The sequence below is a fragment of the Anomaloglossus baeobatrachus genome, chromosome 6 (assembly GCF_048569485.1).
Source record: "Anomaloglossus baeobatrachus isolate aAnoBae1 chromosome 6, aAnoBae1.hap1, whole genome shotgun sequence".
NCBI lineage: Eukaryota > Metazoa > Chordata > Amphibia > Anura > Aromobatidae > Anomaloglossus > Anomaloglossus baeobatrachus.
The window spans coordinates 195,331,029-195,353,135 of NC_134358.1; the positions used below are offsets into that span (position 1 = coordinate 195,331,029).

General features: G+C 49.7%; 1 protein-coding gene across 2 annotated transcripts in view; it reads left to right on the top strand.

Moving 5' to 3' along the window:
* SOCS6 (suppressor of cytokine signaling 6) overlaps positions 1 to 19,717 on the top strand; it is a 62,263-nt gene extending 42,546 nt beyond the window's left edge. For both annotated transcript variants that reach the window (XM_075316416.1, XM_075316415.1), the window contains exon 2: positions 17,817 to 19,717. In XM_075316416.1, coding sequence (XP_075172531.1) covers positions 17,941 to 19,545 — 1,605 coding nt within the window. In that variant the 5' untranslated portion in view covers positions 17,817 to 17,940 and the 3' untranslated portion in view covers positions 19,546 to 19,717. The remainder of the gene's footprint in view (positions 1 to 17,816) is intronic.
* The last annotated feature ends 2,390 nt before the right edge of the window (positions 19,718 to 22,107 follow it).

The following is a 22,107-nucleotide window of genomic DNA, read 5'->3' on the forward strand; positions in this document are numbered from 1 at the left end:
CTCCTGCCGGCTCCACGCTCCTGCCGGCTCCACGCTCCTGCCGGCTCCACGCTCCTGCCGGCTCCACGCAGTAGCGCGATCAGCTGAGCTGTCACTGAGGTTACTCGCGGCCACCGCTGGATTCAGCGGTGGCCGCGGGTAACCTCGGTGACAGCTCAGCTGATCGCGCGGCTGTCTTCATTAGCTGCATGGAGGTGACCGGAGCGGCGGTGTCTGCTGCTTCTCCGGTCACCTGCATGCAGCACAGCTGGATGTGGCGCTGGACCATCCTGGATTACGCCGGACAAGGAGGGCTTTGTCGGGGTTAATAAATTGGTAATGAGGGAATGTGTTTGTGTTTTTTATTTCTAATAAAGGATTTTTCGGGTGTGTGTGTTTACTGTAATTTACAGATTAATCATGGAGGGTGTCTCATAGACGCCTGACATGATTAATCTAGGACTTATTGGCAGCTATGGGCTGCCAATAACTCCTTATTACCCCGATTTGCCAACGCACCAGGGCAAATCGGGAAGAGCCTGGTACAGCCCCAGAACAGCCGCATCTAATGGATGCGGCCATTCTGGGCGGCTGCTGACTGATATTGTTAGGCTGGGGGGCTCCCCATAACGTGGGGCTCCCCATCCTGAGAATACCAGCCTTCAGCCGTATGGCTTTATCTGGCTGGCATTAAAATTGGGGGGGACCGCACGCCAGTTTTTTTTAATTATTTATTTCTAATTTTTTTTTTTTCAATTCAACAAGCTTTATGGGCTTGTTTGAACTGAAAAATACATGAAACAATTGTTGACAAAACTGCAGCCAAAAACGCACCAAAAAAGCAGCAAAAATGCACCAAAAAAGCACCTACATTTTTTGTGACATTTCCAGGCTCTCTCTGACAAGGTGCAGTTTTGGCTGCAGTTTTGGCTGCAGTTTGTGAACACGAAAAAGAAGCAGCGTGCGCATGTCGCCTAAGTGATGCTCAGCCCCGTGTGAGCCACGTGCAGTGTTTTGAACGGCTCGCATTTGGGGTAAAATTGGCGTGATCAGATGTAGTGTGCACACAAACAAAAAAAAAAAATTGAAAAACAAAGCCCACCCTCCCCCGAAAGTGTTCTGCTTAAGGCTGGCAGCTGTGTGTAGAGCCATGAAATGCCCAATTACTGACTCCCATTGAGGTTCGGATCAAGTCGGGGTCAAAAACAAAACTTAAGGTTTGAATGTGCCCTCCAAACCGAACTTCCAAAGGTTCGCTCATCTCTAATAGGCAACTTCTTAGAACAGGGGTGAGGGACCTTCTTACTGCCGGGGGCCATTTGGAATTTTCTACCAACGTTCAGGGGCCATACCAAATTATCAACTTGAAAACTACCCTGCTATTTTTGGTCAATTAATTAACTCACCCCTACTGTGGTGGCTGGAGCAGCTTCTCTTTTGGTGTGGCTGTGATGTTCGGTGATATTGATAATCTTGTTTCTCACAACAGCTTTTCCAAGTTTGTCTCCATCTGGAGAGGCTGGGGACATATACATCCCTGGAGGGGCTGGGGCATATACATCCCTGGAGGGGCTGGGGCATATAGATCCCTGGAGGGGCGTATATATCACAGGAGATGCTGGGCACAGACGGCACTAGGTGGCGGCATGGATTACACAGCACTGAGGGGGTACACACAGGACTAGGGGGTGCACAGCACTGGACAGGGGGGCCAGCGATGGGTTGCGGACTCACAGTACTGGGGAGTGGAGAGGAGTCACACAGCACAGGTCTGGGAGGCATGTACAGCAGGGAGGCCGGTAAATCTGCTGCACCTTTTCTGTGACAGGAGTGCAGCACATTGCTTACCACACCCACAAGGTAAGCCCTGAGCACACTAGCACCTAGAATGTACGGGCTGCAGTCAGGCCCTGGAAGGAGCCCATACCTTTTAGTGCCTTCAGTAGTAAGTCTGTTACAATGTACGGGCTGTAATCAGGATGTGGAAGGAGCATGTACATTTTAGCATCTAACCAGAGTGCGTGCTCTTCCTCGCATCACGAACTGCGATTTAAAGGTCCGGCAGCCGGCAAAAGTGCAGCTACCGCTTGAGCAGTGCGGTCCCTGGGAATGTGCCCGGGGAACGCAGAAAAAGTTATTGCGGGCCAAAAACTGCCCGAGGTTCCTCACCCCTTAAGCTTTGAAGAACCCATGGCTGCTGTTTTTTGGCACAGTCCGAAAAGGCTGGGTTTTATAAAGCTGTGAAACTTGCATCACCTGGCCTTTCCTAACGATGATGGTGAACAAGCCATAACCCTAATAGGCTAATTAACTTTGACCAAGGTTTTGGAGTCTGCAAGGAGGACTAGTAAAATCAATAATAAAACAAAATCATTCAAATCACCCCTCTTTTCGCCCCAAAATAAAAAAATACACATATTTGGTATCACCGCATTCAGAAATGCCTGATGTATCAAAATACAATATCAATTAACCTGATCAGTACACAGTGTGGCGAGAAAAAAATTCCAAACGCCAAAATTACATTTTTTGGGGGGTTGCCACAACATTTCATTAAAATGCAATAACCGGTGATCAAAATGTCACATTTTGTGCAGAAATTGAATAATTAAAAATGTCAGCTCAGGACATAAAAATAAGCCCTCACTGAGCCCCAGATCTCGAAAAATGGCGACCAAAGCGCTTTTCTTTTTTGGGACAAACTTCTGAATTTATTTTCACCCCTTAGATAAAAGTAAAAGTACTTTATGTGTTTGGTATCTACAAACTCGTACCTACCTGATGTATCATATGGACACATCAGTTTTCTTTATCGTTCCTATGGGAGACCCAGACATTGGGTGTATAGCTTCTGCCTCCGGAGGACACACAAAGTACTACACTCAAAAGTGTAGCTCCTCCCTCTGAGCCTATACACCCCCTGGAGAACCAGATCTAGCCAGTTCATTGCTTTGTGTTCAGGAGGCATACATCCACACATGCATTCTCATCTGATTTTTCATTTTTGGAAAGAGTTTTAAGAAAAGCGGGTCCAAGCTTGGACCCCCGGCATGTCCCTTCTCACCCCACTGTGTCGGCGGTGCTGTTAAGGTTGATTCCGTACTCCTTCACCATCCCTGCGGGGCTCTGGCTTGAAGTGGGAGTCAGCACGGTTCTCCATGCTTGGCAGGAGACCGGTCTCCATCCGCAGCCCTTCAGGATCCTGCTGGACGGAGCACTCATCCCCAGGGACTTGGAACCCTGCGTCTCAGCAAGCTAAGTACCTGAGACGTTTATATTGTGGGGGTCCCTGTACTTTATTGTGGTGGGAGAGTGTGCTGAGTGATTTTTGTGACATTTCCGGCGGGTTCTCTGGCTGTCGCCTGAGAACCGCGCCGAGGGTGCCTGCGCGCCGGCCGCACCGCTCAAATTTAGGCCCCGGCTTCGCCGGAGGCCTACTTTCGGTTTCACTGCCCTCGCATGTCATTCATGCAGAGGGACAGTGTGGCTCCGCCCAGCGGCCGTTCTGCACAGGGGAGGGACACTCCTCACTGAGTACATGTCTCCTCCCCTGTAAGTCTCTTTGGCCCTCCAGATCCCGCTCTGAGTGAGTCCCGCCCCTCTCTTCGCTCCGGCGCCATTTTCTCACCGTTCTTCCCTGCGATCAGCGCTGCCTGCAGCATCCCTGCTAAGGTGCTTGGGGGTCCGGACTTTGGGATCTGGAGGGAACACAAACCGCTCCAGCGGTCTGGTAAGCCACAACCTACGGTTGTGGACCTTCTGTATATACTCTCTGGGGGTCATTCTGGCAGAGCCCCCACTTCAGCAGCATGTCACACACGAGGAACAAGGCTCCAAAGCTGTACTCAGTATGCACTGCATGTAAGCTCGTGCTGCCTGAACTGAGCACATATCCACATTGTGGTGCCTGCTCTAACCTGTCGATGCCTCAGCCTGGAATCGCCCCCCCCAGTGGTCGCTCAGGCTGCTCCTGCTCCTGTGGCTGAACCCCCGGCTTGGGTAGAATCCCTTTCTAGGTCTCTCTCCCAGTCTTTTGCCGACTCCATGGGACAGCTGTCCAGGACTTTGCTGAGCATGCATCAGCCCCCTTCACAGGGTGCCTCTGCTGCTAGGGTTCTCTCAGCGGAGCTCACAGAGGATTCATCATCTGGCCCCAGACCCCGTCCTCCTAAGAGGAGACGCAGGGCTCCCTCTCCTTCCTCGTCCCGCGGCTCTGTTTCAGAAGCTGACTCGCGGGACGAGGAGGATGCCTTTACAGGGGGCTCGGAGGCTACCTCCATGTGCCCCATTGATCTGTCCGAAGGTGACTCAGATGTTAGTGATTTGATTGCGTCCATTAATTCTGTACTGGACCTCAATCCGCCAGTATCAGAGGAGCAACCCTCTCTGGCAGAAAAGCACCAGTTTACCTCGCCTAAGAGGACAAAGAGTGTGTTCTTTCTTTAACCACTCCAGTTTTCAGGCCGCTGTGACCAAGCCTAGGGCCTGTCCTGACAAACGCTTCCCAAAGCGTGGTTCTGATGACCGGTTTCCATTTCCACCTGAGGTGGTCAAGGAGTGGGCTCATTCACCAAAGGTAGACCCCCGGTGTCTAGACTCTCAGCCCGGACTGTTGTATCAGTGGCTGATGGCACCTCTCTTAAGGATTCCACTGACCGCCAGGTTGACCTTCTGGCCAAGTCTGTATATGAGGTGGCAGGGGCCTCGTTCTCCCCATCTTTTGCAGCAGTGTGGGCTCTCAAAGCCATCTCTGCTTCTCTAGAGGAGATACATTCCCTCGCCAGGGAATCTATGCCCGAAATGGTTGCCTTAACTTCCCAAGCTTCAGCTTTTTCATCCTATGCCATGTCTGCCATGCTAGAGGCTTCTCACCGCACTGCGGTGGCTTCGGCTAATTCCCTCGCTATCCGCAGGATCTTGTGGCTTCGAGAGTGGAAGGCAGATGCTTCTTCAAAGAAGTACCTTGCTGGACTCCCTTTTGCTGGGTCCAGGCTGTTCGGTGAACAGCTAGATGAAATTATTAAGGAAGCTACTGGCGGGAAGAGTACTTCCATGCCACAAACCAAAACCAGGAAACCTGTCCAGGGTAGGAATCAGTCGAGGTTTCGTTCCTTTTGTTCCTCCAACTGGTCGTCCTCTAAGCCCTCGGCCTCGTCCACTAACTCAGCCAAGGACCAAAAATCCAACTGGCGCACAAAGGCGCGTCCACAGAAGACCGCAGGAGCTGCTGCCACTAAGGCAGCCTCCTCTTGACTATCTGTCCGCGCCAGCAACGTCCTTAGTCGGTGGCAGGCTCTCCCACTTTGGCGACGTGTGGTTTCAACACGTCTCCGATCAGTGGGTGTGGGATATCATCTCTCACGGCTACAGGATAGAATTCTCTTCCAGCCCGCCAGACAGATTTTTTTTCTGTCAACTCCCCCCTGTTCCAAGGCCGCCGCCTTCTCTCAGGCCGTGGCATCCTTGCAGGCCAACGGAGTAATTGTACCGGTTCCCGCCCGGGAACAGTTCAGAGGTTTCTACTCAAATCTCTTCCTAGTCCCCAAAAAGGACGGTTCCTTCCGGCCCATCCTGGATCCCAAGCTTCTCAACAAGCATGTTCAGGTGCGTCATTTTCGCATGGAGTCTCTGCGGTCAGTCATTGCCTTAATGACCCAAGGGGAGTTCCTGGCATCCATCGACATCAGAGATGCCTATCTCCATGTGCCAATTGCAGTTTCACACCAGCGTTGGCTACGCTTTGCAATAGGAGATCACTTCCAATTCGTGGCTCTCCCCTTCAGGTTAGCCACGGCCCCTCGGGTATTCACCAAGGTCATGGCAGCAGTGGTTGCGGTTCTGCACCTCCAGGGGTTGGCAGTGCTCCCTTACCTGGACGACCTTCTGGTCAAGGCTTCATCCAGCGCAGACTGTCAGCGGAGTGTCTCGCTCACTCTCGCCACTCTAGCCCAATTCGGGTGGCTGGTCAATCTGCCCAAATCCACTCTAACTCCGACCCAGAGTCTCACGTACCTAGGGATGCAGTTCGAGACTCTGCCGGCACTTGTGAAGTTGCCCTTGATCAAACAGCAGTCCCTCCAACTGGCGGTGCGCTCTCTGCTGAGGCCCCGCCGTCATTCCATCAGGCACCTGATGCAGGTGCTGGGTCAGATGGTGGCGTCAATGGAGGCTGTTCCCTTTGCCCAGTTCCATCTGCGTCCACTGCAGCTGGACATTCTCCGCTGTTGGGACAAGCGGCCTTCCTCCTTGCACAGGTTAGTGGCTCTGTCGCCACAGACCAGGAGCTCTCTTCAGTGGTGGCTTCGGCCCCTCTCTCTGTCTCAGGGACGCTCCTTCCTGGCCCCGTCCTGGGTGATCCTCACCACGGATGCCAGTCTATCCGGCTGGGGAGCGGTATGTCTCCACCATCGAGCTCAGGGCACTTGGACTCCGTCCGAGTCAGCCCTCTCGATCAATGTGCCGGAAACCAGAGCCGTGCTCCTGGCTCTCCTAGCTTTTCACCACCTATTGGCGGGCAAGCACATCCGAGTCCAGTCAGACAACACGACAGCGGTTGCCTACATCAATCACCAAGGCGGGACACGCAGCCGCCTGGCAATGTTGGAGGTACAACGTATCCTTCAATGGACGGACGACTCCAAGTCCACCATATCCGCAGTCCACATCCCAGGCGTGGAAAACTGGGAGACAGATTATCTCAGCCGTCAAACCGTGGACGGTGGCGAGTGGTCCCTGCATCCGGCAGTGTTTCAGTCAATCTGCCGCAAGTGGGGCACTCCGGACGTGGACCTAATGGCATCCCGTCTCAACGACAAGGTTCCGGTTTACGTGGCTCGCTCCCACGATCCTCAGGCATTCGCCGCGGACGCTCTGGTTCAAGACTGGTCCCAGTTTCATCTGTCCTACGTGTTTCCCCCTCTAGCTCTTGCCCAGAGTTCTGCGCAAGATCAGAATGGAGGGCCGTCGAGTCATCCTCATTGCTCCGGACTGGCTCAGGCGAGCTTGGTATCCAGACCTGCTCCATCTGTCCGTAGAGGTGCCGTGGCATCTTCCGGACCGTCCAGACCTTCTCTCACAAGGTCCGTTTTTCCGCCAGAATTCTGCGGCTCTCAGATTGACGGCGTGGCTCTTGAGTCCTGGATCTTGACGGCTTCCGGTATCCCCCCTGAAGTCATCTCTACTATGACTCGGGCCCGTAAGTCTTCCTCTGCCAAGATCTATCACAGGACTTAGAAAATTTTCCTGTCCTGGTGTCGCTCTTCCGGCCATCCTCCTTGGCCTTTTTCCTTGGCGACCCTTCTGTCTTTTCTACAGTCCGGTCTGCAGCTGGGACTGTCCCTCAACTCTCTCAAGGGACAAGTCTCGGCTCTGTCAGTGCTGTTCCAGCGGCGTATCGCCCGGCTGGCTCAGTTCCGCACCTTCATGCAAGGTGCGTCTCACATCATTCCGCCTTACCGGCGGCCCTTGGATCCCTGGGACCTCAATTTGGTTCTCACGGTTTTGCAGAAACCCCCCTTTGAGCCTCTTAGGGAGGTTTCTTTGTTTCGTCTTTCTCAGAAAGTGGTCTTTCTAGTGGCCATAACTTCCCTCAGGAGAGTCTCTGATTTGGCTGCGCTCTCTTCGGAGTCACCTTTTTTTGGTTTTTCATCAAGACAAGGTGGTTCTCCGTCCGACTCCGGACTTTCTCCCTAAGGTGGTTTCTCCTTTCCACCTTAACCAGGACATTACCCTGCCTTCCTTTTGTCCGGCTCCTGTTCATCGCTTTGAAAAAGCGTTGCATACTCTGGATCTGGTGCGGGCGCTCCGGATCTATGTGTCTCGCACCGCTGCCTTTAGGCGGTGCACCTCTTTTTGTGCTAACCACAGGTCGGCGTAAGGGCCTCTCTGCTTCTAAGCCGACCTTAGCCTGTTGGATTAGGTCGACCATTTCGGATGCCTACCAGTGTTCTCAAGTGCCCCCCCCCCCCCCCCCCCCCCCCCCGCCGGGGATCAAGGCACACTCGACCAGAGCTGTCGGTGCCTCTTGGGCTTTTAGGCACCAGGCTACGGCTCAACAAGTCTGTCAGGCTGCCACTTGGACTAGCCTGCATACCTTTTCAAAGCACTACCAAGTGCATGCTCATGCTTCGGCAGATGCGAGCTTGGGCAGACGCATCCTTCAGGCGGCTGTCGCCCATTTGTTAAGTTATTCTCCGCCTACTTCTCAGTTTTTCTGTTTATTCCCACCCATGGACTGCTTTGAGACGTCCCAATGTCTGGGTCTCCCATAGGAACGATAAAGAAAAAGAGAATTTTGTTTACTTACCGTAAATTCCTTTTCTTATAGTTCCGTATTGGGAGACCCAGCACCCTCCCTGTTGCCTGTTGGCAGTTTCTTGTTCCGCGTGTTATCACCGGCTGTTGTCGTGAACAGAGTCTCCAGTTGTTCCGGTTATTGCTCTGTTTCTACTTGTGGGTGGCTATTCTCCTTCAGCTTTTGCACTAAACTGGCTAGATCTGGTTCTCCAGGGGGTGTATAGGCTCAGAGGGAGGAGCTACACTTTTGAGTGTAGTACTTTGTGTGTCCTCCGGAGGCAGAAGCTATACACCCATGGTCTGGGTCTCCCAATACGGAACTATAAGAAAAAGAATTTACGGTAAGTAAACAAAATTCTCTTTTTATCATATGGTGAACAGGGTGAATAAAAGGCCCCAAAACAATTGTGCAATTACATTTTTTTTTTTCTTTCAATTTCACCGCATTTTAAAAATTTGTTTCCGTTTTTCAGTACACCATATGGTAAAACTAATGGTTTTATTCAAAAGTACAACTCGTCCGGCAAAAAAACAAGACCTTATGTGGCAAGATTGACAGAAAAATAAAGTTATGGCTCTTGGAAGAAGGGGAGGAAAAAACGAAAAGTTGGGGAGTGAAGGGGTTAATATGCACCGATCAGCAGGTAGCATCTTAAACGTTTCTGGTGTGTATCACACCCCTGTTGATGATGACCAGTTCACCATGATCAAGGTATACACCAGAAACATGTGGGTGCTACCTGATGATCAGTGCATTTCACGACATGATGGATACGTCATGGATCGTGTCTCTGTAATGCCCGCTGGCTGCAGTGTCAGCTGATTTGAATAGCTCATGTGTGCCTGCCAGGCACAAATGGATGCATGTTTACTTACCCGGCGCCATCAGAAGTCACATGATTTGGTTGTCATAGTTCCCATGGTAGCACAGGGTCATGTGATGACTCCTGTAGCTATCATGAGTCACTGTCTCTCACTGCCGGCAGACTGCTGTGTATGAGAGGAGAGCTGCTTTTCCGCAGATTAGAGCAATGCTGCTCTGATCTACAGAAAGGAATAGGCGATCAAACTACTGATTCTAAGGTACAAGTAAAATGGAAAAAAAAATAAACCTAAAAATTAAAATCACCCACTATTCGCCCCATTGAAAATTAAAGGATTTTAAAAAAAATTAAAAAATATACACACACTTATTTTTGCCGCATTCAGAAACACTCGATCTATGAAAATATAAAATGAATTAACCTGGATCGGTAAACGGCGTAGCGGGCAAAAAAATCCAAACGCCAAAATAGGTTTTTTTTTCGCCGCAAATTTTGCACAAAATGCAGTAACAGGCGATCAAAACGTAGCATCTGTACAAAAACGTCAGGTCAAGATGCAAAAAATAGGCCGTCACTGAGCCATAGATCACGAAAAATGAGAACGCTGTTTGTTTCAAAACATGGCGCAAACAGTGCGCTACTTTTCTTTTTCGCTCTATTGGGAGACCCAGACAATTGGGGTGTATAGGCTATGCCTCCGGAGGCCGCACAAAGTACTACACTTAAAAGTGTTAGGCCCCTCCCCTTCTGCCAATACACCCCCCGTGCTCCCACGGGCTGCTCAGTTTTTTGCTTTGTGCGAAGGAGGTCAGACACGCACAGCACAGCTCCACAGATTAGTCAGCAGCAGCTGCTGACTAGGTCGGATGGAAGAAAAGTGGGCCCATATAGGGCCCCCAGCATGCTCCCTTCTCACCCCACTTTTGTCGGCGGTGTTGTTAAGGTTGAGGTATCCATTGCGGGTACGGCGGCTGGAGCCCACATGCTGCTTTCCTTCCCCATCCCCCTTAGGGCTCTGGGTGAAGTGGGATCTTATCGGTCTCCAGGCACTGAGACCGGGCTTCATCCACAACTCCTGTGGAGCCTGATGGATAGGAGCCGATACCGTTCAGGGACATGGCCCTGCATCTTAAAGGTACTCTGTATCCCTATGGGGACCGCGCACGGCATCACCTCAGCTTTGCTGGGTGTGCTAGTGCACCGGGGACCGCGGCGCTGACCGGGTCTATATGTGCCATTACACACTCAGCGTCGCTGAGTGTGTTTATATGTAAGGGCTACCGCACTGACCGCCGTTGCCACGGGACACTGCGGCGCGGCTGGGACTTGTAGTTTGCCGGGGACTTTCACGCGACCGCGCTTTTACGGCGGCCGCGTTTATTACTACAGTCCCCGGCTTCATTGCGGCCTAGTTTCCCTTTTTTTCTCCCGCCCTCAGCCCTGACAGGCAGGGGAAGGGCGGGATGCTGCACGGAGCGAGCAGCAATGAGGGCTGGAGTATGATTTACATGCTCCACTCCCCTCACTGTGCACAGTATGAGCGCCCGTTTCGCGCTTTTTCTAGGCCACGCCCACAGCTTCCTCAGCTCGTCAGGACGCCGCAGCCATTCCTGTCAGCTCCACCGACGCTGCAGAGAGGGACATATTCATGGGAGACCCAGACACGGTCTCTGGTGGCCTCACAACCGCTTAGGCGGCTGGTAAACAGCACATGTGGTGCTAGCCCCATGGTGCTGTATTGTATGGGCACATTATTTGTGTACTGTATATAATTTACACTGTATGAGCACAGTTCTTTCTGGCTATATACCCTATTGTGTTACTCAGGGAAAACTATAGCATGGCGCCCATAAAAGGCAGGGGTGCCAAAACACAGGCTTATGTTGCCTGCGCCGCATGTAAGACTACAGGCAGGTTCCACTGACCCTCATTGTGTACAGTGTTCGACCCCTGTGACACTTCCTCAGCCGGATCCTCTGCTAAGAGGGGCCCAGGGGGAGCCACCTGTTGACACTGTCCAGGTGACGGGGACTGAGTTTGCAGCCTTTAAGGATCAACTCTCTGAGACTATGGCTAAGATACTAGAAGCCTTGCAGTCCAGACCGGTATCTCAGCAAAGGGACTCTGTTGAATCATTGTTCCCTGACCCCCCTCAGTTGGACCAACAATGTCCTCACGGGGTATCTCATACATCCCAGACGGAGGGTTCGGACTTAGAACCTAGCCCCAGATCGTCTAAGCGAGCCTGCTTAGAATTTCCCTCGACATCATATTGTTAGGGTCTCAGCGGGGGGATTCTCTGGTTGATGATGCGGAAACAGCTGATCAGGATTCTGATCCTGGAAGCGCTCTCAATCTTAATTCTCCAGACGGGGACGCCATAGTGAATGATCTTATTGCGTCCATCCATCAGTTGCTGGATATTTCTCCCTCAGCCCCTCCGGCGGAGGAGTCAGTGTCTCAGCAGGAGAAATTTCGCTTCAGGTTCCCCAAGCGTACACAGAGTATGTTTCTAGACCACTCTGATTTCAGAGAGGCAATCCAGAATCACCATGCTTGTCCGGATAAGCGTTTCTCTAAGCGCCTTAAGGGTACACGTTATCTTTTTCCCCCGGAAGTGGTTAAAGGTTGGATTCAATGTCCCAGAGTGGATCCTCCAATCTCCAGACTGGCGGCTAGATCCATACTTGCAGTGGAAGATGGGGCCTCGCTTAAAGATGCCACTGACAGGCAGATGGAGCTCTGGATGAAATCCATCTATGAAGCTATCGGAGCTTCTTTTGCCCCAGCATTCGCAGCCGTATGGGCGCTACAAGCTATATCAGCAGGTCAAGCGAAAATTGAAGCGGCCGCGCCACAAGTGGCTTCCATTACCTCCCAGACCTCGGCAATTGCGTCTTACGCTATGAATGCTGTCCTGGACTCTGTGAGCCGTACGGCAGTTGCGACCGCCAATTCGGTAGTAGTCCGCAGGGCCTTGTGGCTACGGGAGTGGAAGGCAGATTCCGCTTCCAAAAAAGCGTTTAACCGGTTTGCCAATTTCTGGCGACAGGCTCTTTGGCGAGCGCCTGGATGAAATCATCAAACAATCCAAGGGAAAGGATACATCCTTACCCCAGCCCAAGCAGAACCTCTCCCAACAGAGGAGAGGGCAGTCGAGGTTTCGGTCCTTTCGGGGCGCGGGCAGGTCCCAATTCTCCTCGTCCAAAAGGTCTCAGAAAGAACAAAGGAACTCTGATGCATGGCGGTCTAAGTCACGTCCTAAAAAGGCCATTGGGAGCACCGCTAACAAAGCGGCTGCCTCATGACTTCTACCTCCTCTAGTAGCATCCTCGGTCGGTGGCAGGCTCTCCCGCTTTTGCGACACCTGGCTGCCACAAATAAAAGACCGCTGGGTGAGAGACATTCTGTCTCACGGTTACAAGATAGAGTTCATCTCTCGTCCCCCGACTCGATTCCTCAGGTCTTCTCCGCCTCCCGAGAGAGCCGAGGCTCTTCTGCAGGCGCTGGGCACTCTGAAGGCAGAAGGAGTGGTGGTCCCTGTTCCTCTTCATCAACAGGGCCACGGTTTTTACTCCAACTTGTTTGTGGTCCCAAAGAAGAACGGGTCTTTCCGTCCTGTCCTAGACCTGAAACTTCTCAACAAACACGTAAAGACCAGGCGGTTCCGGATGGAATCCCTTCGCTCCGTCATCGCCTCAATGTCCCAAGGAGATTTTCTTGCATCGATCGATCGATATCAAAGATGCTTATCTCCACGTTCCGATTGCCCCAGAGCACCAGCGCTTCTTGCGCTTCGCCATAGGAAACGAACACCTGCAGTTCGTGGCACTGCCATTCGGCCTGGCAACAGCCCCACGGGTTTTCGCCAAGGTTATGGCTACTGTAGTAGCGGTCCTCCATTCTCAGGGTCACTCGGTGATCCCGTACTTGGACGATCTGTTGATCAAGGCACCCTCTCTAGAGGCATGCCAACACAGCCTCGACGCTACCCTGGAGACTCTCCAGAGTTTCGGGTGGATCATCAATTTTCCAAAGTCAAATCTGACACCGGCCCAATCGCTCACATACCTTGGCATGGAGTTTCATACCCTCTCAGCGATAGTGAAGCTTCCGCTGATCAAGCAGCGGTCACTACAGACAGGGGTACAATCTCTCCTTCAAGGCCAGTCACACCCCTTGAGGCGCCTCATGCACTTCCTGGGGAAGATGGTGGCAGCAATGGAAGCAGTCCCTTTCGCGCAGTTTCACCTGCGTCCTCTTCAATGGGACATCCTACGCAAATGGGACAGGAAGCCGACGTCCCTCGACAGGACCGTCTCCCTCTCTCAGGCGACCAAAGCTTCCCTTCGGTTGTGGCTTCTTCCCACTTCATTGTCAAAGGGGAAAGCCTTCCTACCCCCATCCTGGGAAGTAGTCACGACGGACGCAAGTCTGTCAGGGTGGGGAGCGGTTTTTTCTCCACCACAGGGCTCAGGGTACGTGGACCCGGCAAGAGTCCTCGCTTCAGATCAATGTTCTGGAAATTCGGGCAGTGTATCTTGCCCTGAAAGCGTTCCAGCAGTGGCTGGAAGGCAAGCAGATCCGAATTCAGTCGGACAAATCTACAGCGGTGGCATACATCAACCACCAAGGCGGCACACGCAGTCGACAAGCCTTCCAGGAAGTCCGGCGGATTTTGATGTGGGTGGAAGCCACGGCCTCCACCATATCCGCAGTTCACATCCCAGGCGTGGAAAACTGGGAAGCAGATTATCTCAGTCGCCAGGGCATGGACGCAGGGGAATGGTCCCTTCACCCGGACGTGTTTCAGGAGATCTGTTGCCGCTGGGGGGTGCCGGACGTCGACCTCATGGCGTCCCGGCACAACAACAAGGTACCAACGTTCATGGCACGGTCTCAAGATCCCAGAGCTCTGGCGGCAGACGCCTTAGTTCAGGATCGGTCGCAGTTTCAGCTCCCTTATGTGTTTCCTCCGCTGGCACTGTTGCCCAGAGTGTTACGCAAGATCAGGGCCGACTGCCGCCGCGCCATCCTCGTCGCTCCAGACTGGCCGAGGAGGTCGTGGTACCCGGATCTGTGGCATCTCACGGTCGGCCAACCGTGGGCACTACCAGACCGACCAGACTTGCTGTCTCAAGGGCCGTTTTTCCATCTGAATTCTGCGGCCCTCAACCTGTCTGTGTGGCCATTGAGTCCTGGATCCTAGCGTCTTCAGGGTTATCTCAAGAAGTCATTGCCACTATGAGACAGGCTAGGAAACCAACGTCCGCCAAGATTTATCACAGGACGTGGAAAATTTTCCTGTCGTGGTGCTCTGCTCAGGGTTTTTCTCCCTGGCCATTTGCATTACCTACTTTTCTGTCCTTCCTTCAATCTGGACGGGAAAAGGGTTTGTCGCTCGGTTCCCTTAAGGGACAAGTTTCAGCGCTCTCTGCGTTTTTCCAGAAGCGCCTAGCTAGACTTCCACAGGTACGCACATTCCTGCAGGGAGTTTGTCACATCGTTCCACCTTACAAGCGGCCGTTAGAACCCTGGGATCTAAACAGGGTGCTGATGGTTCTTCAGAAACCACCATTCGAGCCAATGAGAGATATTTCTCTCTCACGCCTTTCGCAGAAAGTGGTTTTTCTAGTAGCAGTCACTTCACTTCGGAGAGTGTCTGAGCTAGCAGCGTTGTCGTGCAAAGCCCCTTTTCTGGTTTTTCACCAGGACAAGGTGGTTCTACGTCCGGTTCCGGAGTTTCTCCCTAAGGTGGTATCCCCCTTTCATCTCCATCAGGATATTTCCTTACCCTCTATTTATCCTCATCCAGTTCACCAATGTGAAAAGGATTTGCACTTGTTAGATCTGGTGAGAGCACTCACTCTACATTTCTCGTACGGCGCCCCTGCGCCGCTCGGATGCACTCTTTGTCCTTGTCGCTGGACAGCGTAAAGGGTCACAGGCTTCCAAATCAACCCTGGCTCGGTGGATCAAGGAGCCAATTATCGAAGCTTACCGTTCGGCTGGGCTTCCGGTTCCCTCAGGGCTGAAGGCCCATTCTACCAGAGCCGTGGGAGCGTCCTGGGCTTTGAGGCACCAGGCTGCGGCTCAACAGGTGTGTCAGGCGGCTACCTGGTCGAGCCTGCACACTTTCACGAAGCACTATCAGGTGCATACCTATGCTGCGGCGGATGCCAGCCTAGGTGGACGAGTCCTTCAGGCGGCGGTTGCCCACCTGTAGGAAAGGGCCGTTTTACGGCTCTCTTACGAGGTATTATTTTACCCACCCAGGGACTGCTTTTGGACGTCCCAATTGTCTGGGTCTCCCAATAGAGCGAAAAAGAAGAAGGGAATTTTGTTTACTTACCGTAAATTCCTTTTCTTCTAGCTCTAATTGGGAGACCCAGCACCCGCCCGTTTTTTTGTGTACACATGTTGTTCATGTTGAATGGTTTCAGTTCTCCGAGTTTCCTTCGGATTGAAGTTAAACCAGTTTATAATTATTTTTTCCTCCTTCTTGCTTTTGCACCAAAACTGAGCAGCCCGTGGGAGCACGGGGGGTGTATTGGCAGAAGGGGAGGGGCCTAACACTTTTAAGTGTAGTACTTTGTGCGGCCTCCGGAGGCATAGCCTATACACCCCAATTGTCTGGGTCTCCCAATTAGAGCTAGAAGAAAAGGAATTTACGGTAAGTAAACAAAATTCCCTTCTTTTTGGACTAACTTGTGATTTTTTTTTTTTTTTAATCCCTTAGATAAAAGTAAAGCTTTTACGTTTCTTGTCTACGAACTCGTACCGACCTGAGGCATCACAGTGACACATCAGCAGTTTTAACATATAGTGAACACTGTGAATAAAATATCATAAAAACTATTGTGCAATCACATCTTTTTTGCAGTTTTTCCACACTTGCAATTTTTGTTACTGTTGTCCAGTACACTATATGGTAAAACGGATGGTTTCATTTAAAAGTACGACTTGTCCCGCAAAAAACAAGCCCTTATATGGCAAGATTGATAAAAAAATAAAAAAGTTACGGCTCTCGGAAGGAGAGCAAAAAAAGAAAAAGCAGAAAGTCGCTCGAGGGTGAAGAGGTTAATGATGTTATCACTAGAATTACTATTTAAAGGGACTGTCAGCAATTAGTGTGTCATGGTGCAGCCAATCATTTAAGGGCTCTTCCCCGCCTGCTTGATTGCCATCTATCTACGCCCTTCTCTGACTCTGACGGCTCAGGCTTTACAATCACAGAAGAGGGGGTGGGATAGGGAAAACAAGCAGGTGGGAAGGTGGATTGTAATGTTTGGCCACACCAAGGCTGAAGGAGCGACCCCCTATTCTTTGATTCATGGCTCTGGCTTTATAGAGACAGGGGAGGGCAGAGATAGATGGAAAGGAGCACTAAAAGGGAACCCTTCACCAGGTCACATTTGTTATCAAAATTATTTTTCAACTCCAAAAGATATCAGTTTCTTCCCTTATGGATTTAAACAGAGTGTACGAGTGAGAATAAAGGGGGGAGTTTTGAAGTGATCCTTCTTGTTTTTTTTTTTCTTTTTGAGATTACTAAAACTTGGCATTTAACAGGTATGTGAACTTGTTATATTCACTGTATACATTGGGGAGGCAGTGCCTGCGGCCCTCACCAGGCAGAGGCCAGTACTCCTGCCCACAAGTGGCATCCGCAGCTGAATGGTTATCGGGTTGGGGAAAGCACAGTATGTGTGACACAGCGGCATCCCTCACCTGTAGGTTTCCATGTTGAGAATTTATGCTGTCTGTTACTTTCAATCGATTACATTATATAGTATGGCAAGGCTTCACTACTCTATCCCATGCTTTATTTTTAGAAACCCAATGGACACGCTCGACCTCTATTTGGCTTAATGTACCTCTTTAAATACATGTAGTCTCAACACTGGGAGCTTCCCCGACATGCCCACCAAAAAGATGCCATGGAAAGGGTGTAGATACTGTGCATACCCTGCATCACCTCCTGTTTCCTCCTTTTCTTGCAGTTGCAGTTAAAAAAACAAAAATCTTGTGATCCGAATGTTTTATTACCTCTCATTAAATCACATCTAGAATATGGGATCCAATTTTGCCTTCCACATTTTTAAAAGTGATTTTTTTTTTTTTTAGAAAGTAAGTCAGTTCAAAGGTGGCAACTACGGTACTTTACTACATGGGATGGAAGGCCTCTACTCTGATTAGAAGTGGGGAAAAGTTGGATTTGTTTAGAACAAAAGACGTCTCAGAGGAAATCTCACTTATATGCACTATGTGTGGTCAATATAAAGGACTGGCACATGACTTATTCTTTCCAAAGACAATACTAAGGACCAGGGGGCATACACTGCAGATGGAAGAAAGACTATTTCGGCAAATAGGAAAGGGTTCCCTACAGTTAGAGTAGTCCGATTGTGGAATGTCCTACCACAAGAGGTAGTAATGTCAGATTCCATAACAAATGTCATTGTTATAAATAATCTAGAAACAACTAATGTATTAATGATTGAGAGGTTGAACTTGATGGTCCTGTGTATTTGTGTTCAGACAAAAACATTACAGTCCATAGCGTCTGCCGGGGTTGCAGTATGTCTGACGTATGACTGCAGCTGAAGCCACTTTGCCCAGGAGGCAGTATGCTCAGGACAAACCGGCTCGCTGTTTAGGACCTGATAAAACATTGAAAGGAAACTAATTACGTGATTTTTCCTTTTGTGCTTGCAGGTGATGTTCACAGAAGCTAAATGACGCCATTTAAAAAAAGAAGTGAAGCAGTGATCGATGGCGGTGTTGTAGGGCCAGTCCACTGGAGAAGTCCAACAGCAAGAGGGCTTGGCCACTTTCCATAATGAAGAAAATCAGTCTGAAAACATTTCGCAAATCTTTTAACTTGAACAAAAGCAAAGAAGAAAATGATTTTGTAATGGTACAGCAGCCGTCGATTACCAATAACTTTGTGAAAGATGACTCTCTGTTTGGTAGCTGTTATGGCAAAGACTTGACAGGATGTGAAATCAACAGCGAAGATGACAAAGGCGGCAAAAATAGGCCAAAAAGTGAAAGCTTGATGGGGACATTAAAGAGGCGCCTTTCTGCAAAGCAGAAGCAAAAAGGAAAAGGAAGCACATCAGTGAACTCTGCGGAAGAAGACACATTTTCTTCATCTTCCGCTCCCATTACTTTTAAAGACGTCAGATCTCAGAGGCCGTTAAGGTCGACATCCCTTCGAACTCACCACTACAGCCCAACGCCATGGCCCTTGCGTCCTACAAACTCTGAAGAGACCTGTATAAAGATGGAAGTAAAAGTGAAAGCATTAGTCCATTCCACCAGTCCCAGCCCTGCGCTTAATGGGGTTCGAAAGGACTTTCATGAGCTGCAGACAGATAATGTTTATCAGGAACAAGGTAACACATTGAAAAGTACAGAATCTCATAATGGAGATCTCCACCTACATATTAATGAACATGTGCCTGTAGTTATAGGACTTATGCCTCAGGACTATATTCAGTATACTGTGCCTTTAGATGAGGGAATGTATCCTTTGGAAGGACCACGTACTTACTGTTTGGACAGCTCATCCCCGATGGAAATTTCTGCTGTACCTTCCCACATTGGCAGTAATGGCTTTCACGAAGACGAAAGTCAAGTTGCTCCGGATGTAGTAGTGGCTTCGGACATCTTTGTGGACCAGACTGTGAATGGTCTGCTACATAGTACTAATGGAGTTCTTTTTCAAAACTCCAGGGTAAGTCACAATGACGTCCCTCCACTGTCACCATTGCTACCTCCAGTCCAGAACAGTCAAATCCAAAGGAACTTTGCAGGACTTAATAGCACAGAAGCACACATGGCGGAAAACATGCGGTGCCATTTAAATTTCGACCCAAACACTGCTCCTGGTGTAGGCAGAGTCTATGACTCTGTACAAAGCAGTGGGCCTATGGTAGTCACCAGTCTTACCGAAGAGCTTAAAAAACTTGCAAAACAAGGATGGTACTGGGGACCCATCACACGCTGGGAAGCAGAAGAAAAATTAGCGAATGTGCCAGATGGCTCCTTTTTGGTCCGCGACAGCTCTGACGACCGTTATCTTTTAAGTCTAAGTTTTCGTTCCCATAGTAAAACACTTCATACTAGAATCGAACATTCAAATGGTAGGTTTAGCTTTTATGAACAGCCAGACGTGGAAGGACACACGTCCATAGTGGACCTTATAGAACATTCCATCAGGGACTCGGAGAATGGGGCCTTTTGCTACTCCCGGTCTCGAGTTCCCGGATCAGCCACTTATCCCGTTAGACTGACAAACCCAGTGTCCCGGTTTATGCAGGTGCGATCTCTGCAGTACCTGTGTCGCTTTGTGATACGCCAGTACACCAGAATAGACCTGATTCAGAAACTGCCTTTGCCAAACAAAATGAAGGATTATTTACAGGAAAAGCACTACTGAACTTGTGGGAATTTTGCAATTTGCACTTTGGGATCAAAAAAGAGATTTAAATCCAGTTTACAAACTCATTGCTATATAAATCTTTTGCTGCCATATTTTAGTTTTGACGAAGTGTAATGCATTATTCTTTTTTTTTTTTTTTCCTTTCTTCATAGTAAAACCATAAAACATCTGATGTGTGAAATCACCATCTTTTCTCAACTTACAAAATCACAATGTGAAATATTAGATTCTCCTATTTTTTTTTCATGTTTTTAGCTGCTATCCACTGTGACTATTATGCATTGAAAGCACACCTCTCATGTGTCTACCACCGCTAACATTAAATTGAACCTGTAGATTTGCGCTTTTGTTACCTGTTTGTTTTTAAAAGTATAAACCTGTACACACCTCTAAAGAAATAGTTATGCCCTTACCAATCCCCTGTAGCTCTTTTAGGCCTTGTTCGAACGTACCTGCTGAATATTCTGCAGCGATTTGACAGCACATGTGCGCTTCAAATCGCTGCAGAAAGACTGCATAATAAATGCAGTTTTGCTGTAGAAAAAAAGCCAATTTCATGCGCTATGGCTGCTGCCCCCACCATAGAGTGGGAGCTGCATCCAAAGCGCACAAATAATTGACATGCTGCTTTTATGAACGTACGGATTTGGGTCAAAATTTTACCATCCAAATCGCTGCGTTCAAAAAAGCAACGTGCGTACATATACACAATCTACATAGAATGTGCAGGGGACGCATGATGCATGCATTTACGCTGCAGTGCAATACACAGCGTAAATGCATGTAATAACGCAACTGGCGCACATGGCCTTAGTGCCGTTTATCCAGTCTTTAATCTCTACCTTTTTGGTTCATGCTTGACTAGTGTTCGGTGGACCTGGACTGTAGAAGTCCGGACGCACTCTGGTTCAAAGGTATCCGGGGCCGGGCCCGGAATTCTGGGTATTGATACGGATCCGGCACTCGAGTAATACATAAAGTAAAAAAATAATAATAATAAAGCAAGCTTGCTGTACTTACCGAGGCTCCGGTGCGGCTGTAACTGCTTCCTGGCTGCTCATTCACTTCTGGATCAGCGCATTAACTTCATTGCATATGCACTGCTTTCCCCTTCCACCAATATCCGTGATTGGTTGCAGTCAGACGTTCCCCCACCCTGAGAGGCAGCGTGTCAGCTGACTGCTTTCAATCACAGATGCTATTTGCGTCTATCGTGGTAAAAACATAAAATATTTGGTGTAGAGTCCCCCCATTTTCTGATAGCCAGCACAGATAAAACATACGACTACAGGCTGCAGCCCCCAGCTGTGCACTTATCTTGGCTGTGTATCAAAATAAGAGGAAGCAGATGCGGCTTTATTATTATTATTATTATTATTATTATTATTATTTTAAAAACAGGCGTGCGGCCTTCCCAAATTTGATACCCAGCCATGATAAACCCTGACAGCTGGGAAGACCCTTGGTTATTGGGCCCCCCGCCCAACCTAAAAATAGCAGCCTCCCAGGATTGTCACATCCATTAAATACGATAATCCCAGAACTTTACCTGGCTCATCCCAATTGCCCTGGTGCAGTGGCAATCGGAGTAATAAGGGGTTAATGTCAGCTCACAGCTGCCCCTAAGTCCTAGATTAGTAATGGGAGGGTGTGGAAGTCTCAGATACCTGCCATTACTAATCTGTAAGTGGAAGAAAATAAATACAAACACCTAAAAATCATGAAACATGACTGCCCGCTGTGGATTTTAGGCAAAGACTGAGCAGCGATCAGTCGTGACTGCCCTGGAAGTGAATGAGTGGCCAGGAAGTTAATCACCGACCACTGGCGCAACGCGGCTGGCAGACTGATCCTGCGGCCTCTCAATCTTCTTCCCTACCCACTCATTAGGCTCATACATATTCAGTACACCTGCTCATTAGTCTCCTACATATTCACTGCTTCCCTCGTGTTTGGTTGCAGTCAAAAACGTCCCCATTCTTAGTGACAACTGTCTGACTACGACCAATCTCAGCCGCCGGTGGGCAGGTCTATATCATACCGATAAATAATTTTAAAAAACTGCGTGCGGTCCTTTCAATTTTGATACCCAGCCAAGACAAAGCCTCACAGCTGAGGGCTGGTTTTCCCAGGCTGGGGATACCCACATTATTGGGAACCCCCCAGCCTAAAAATATCAGCCAGCAGCCGCCTGGAATTGCCGCATCCATTAGATGCGACAGTCCCGGGACTTTACCCGGCTCATCATGATTATCACCGTACCAGGGCAATCGGGGTAATATGGAGTTAATGGCAGCCCATAGCTGTCACTAAGTCCTAGATTAGTCATGGCAGGCGTCTGAGACACCCCCACCCCCCTCCCATTACTAATCTGTAAAAGTTAAAGTAAATAAACACCTAAAAAAATCCTTTATTTGAAATAGAAGACAAAAAAGCACCCTCTTTCACCACTTTATAAACACCCCTACAGGTCCCATGTAATCCACATGAGGTACCACGACACTTCCAGCACTGCTACGTCTGACGTTCACAGCGAGCACCATAGAACAAGACTGCCCT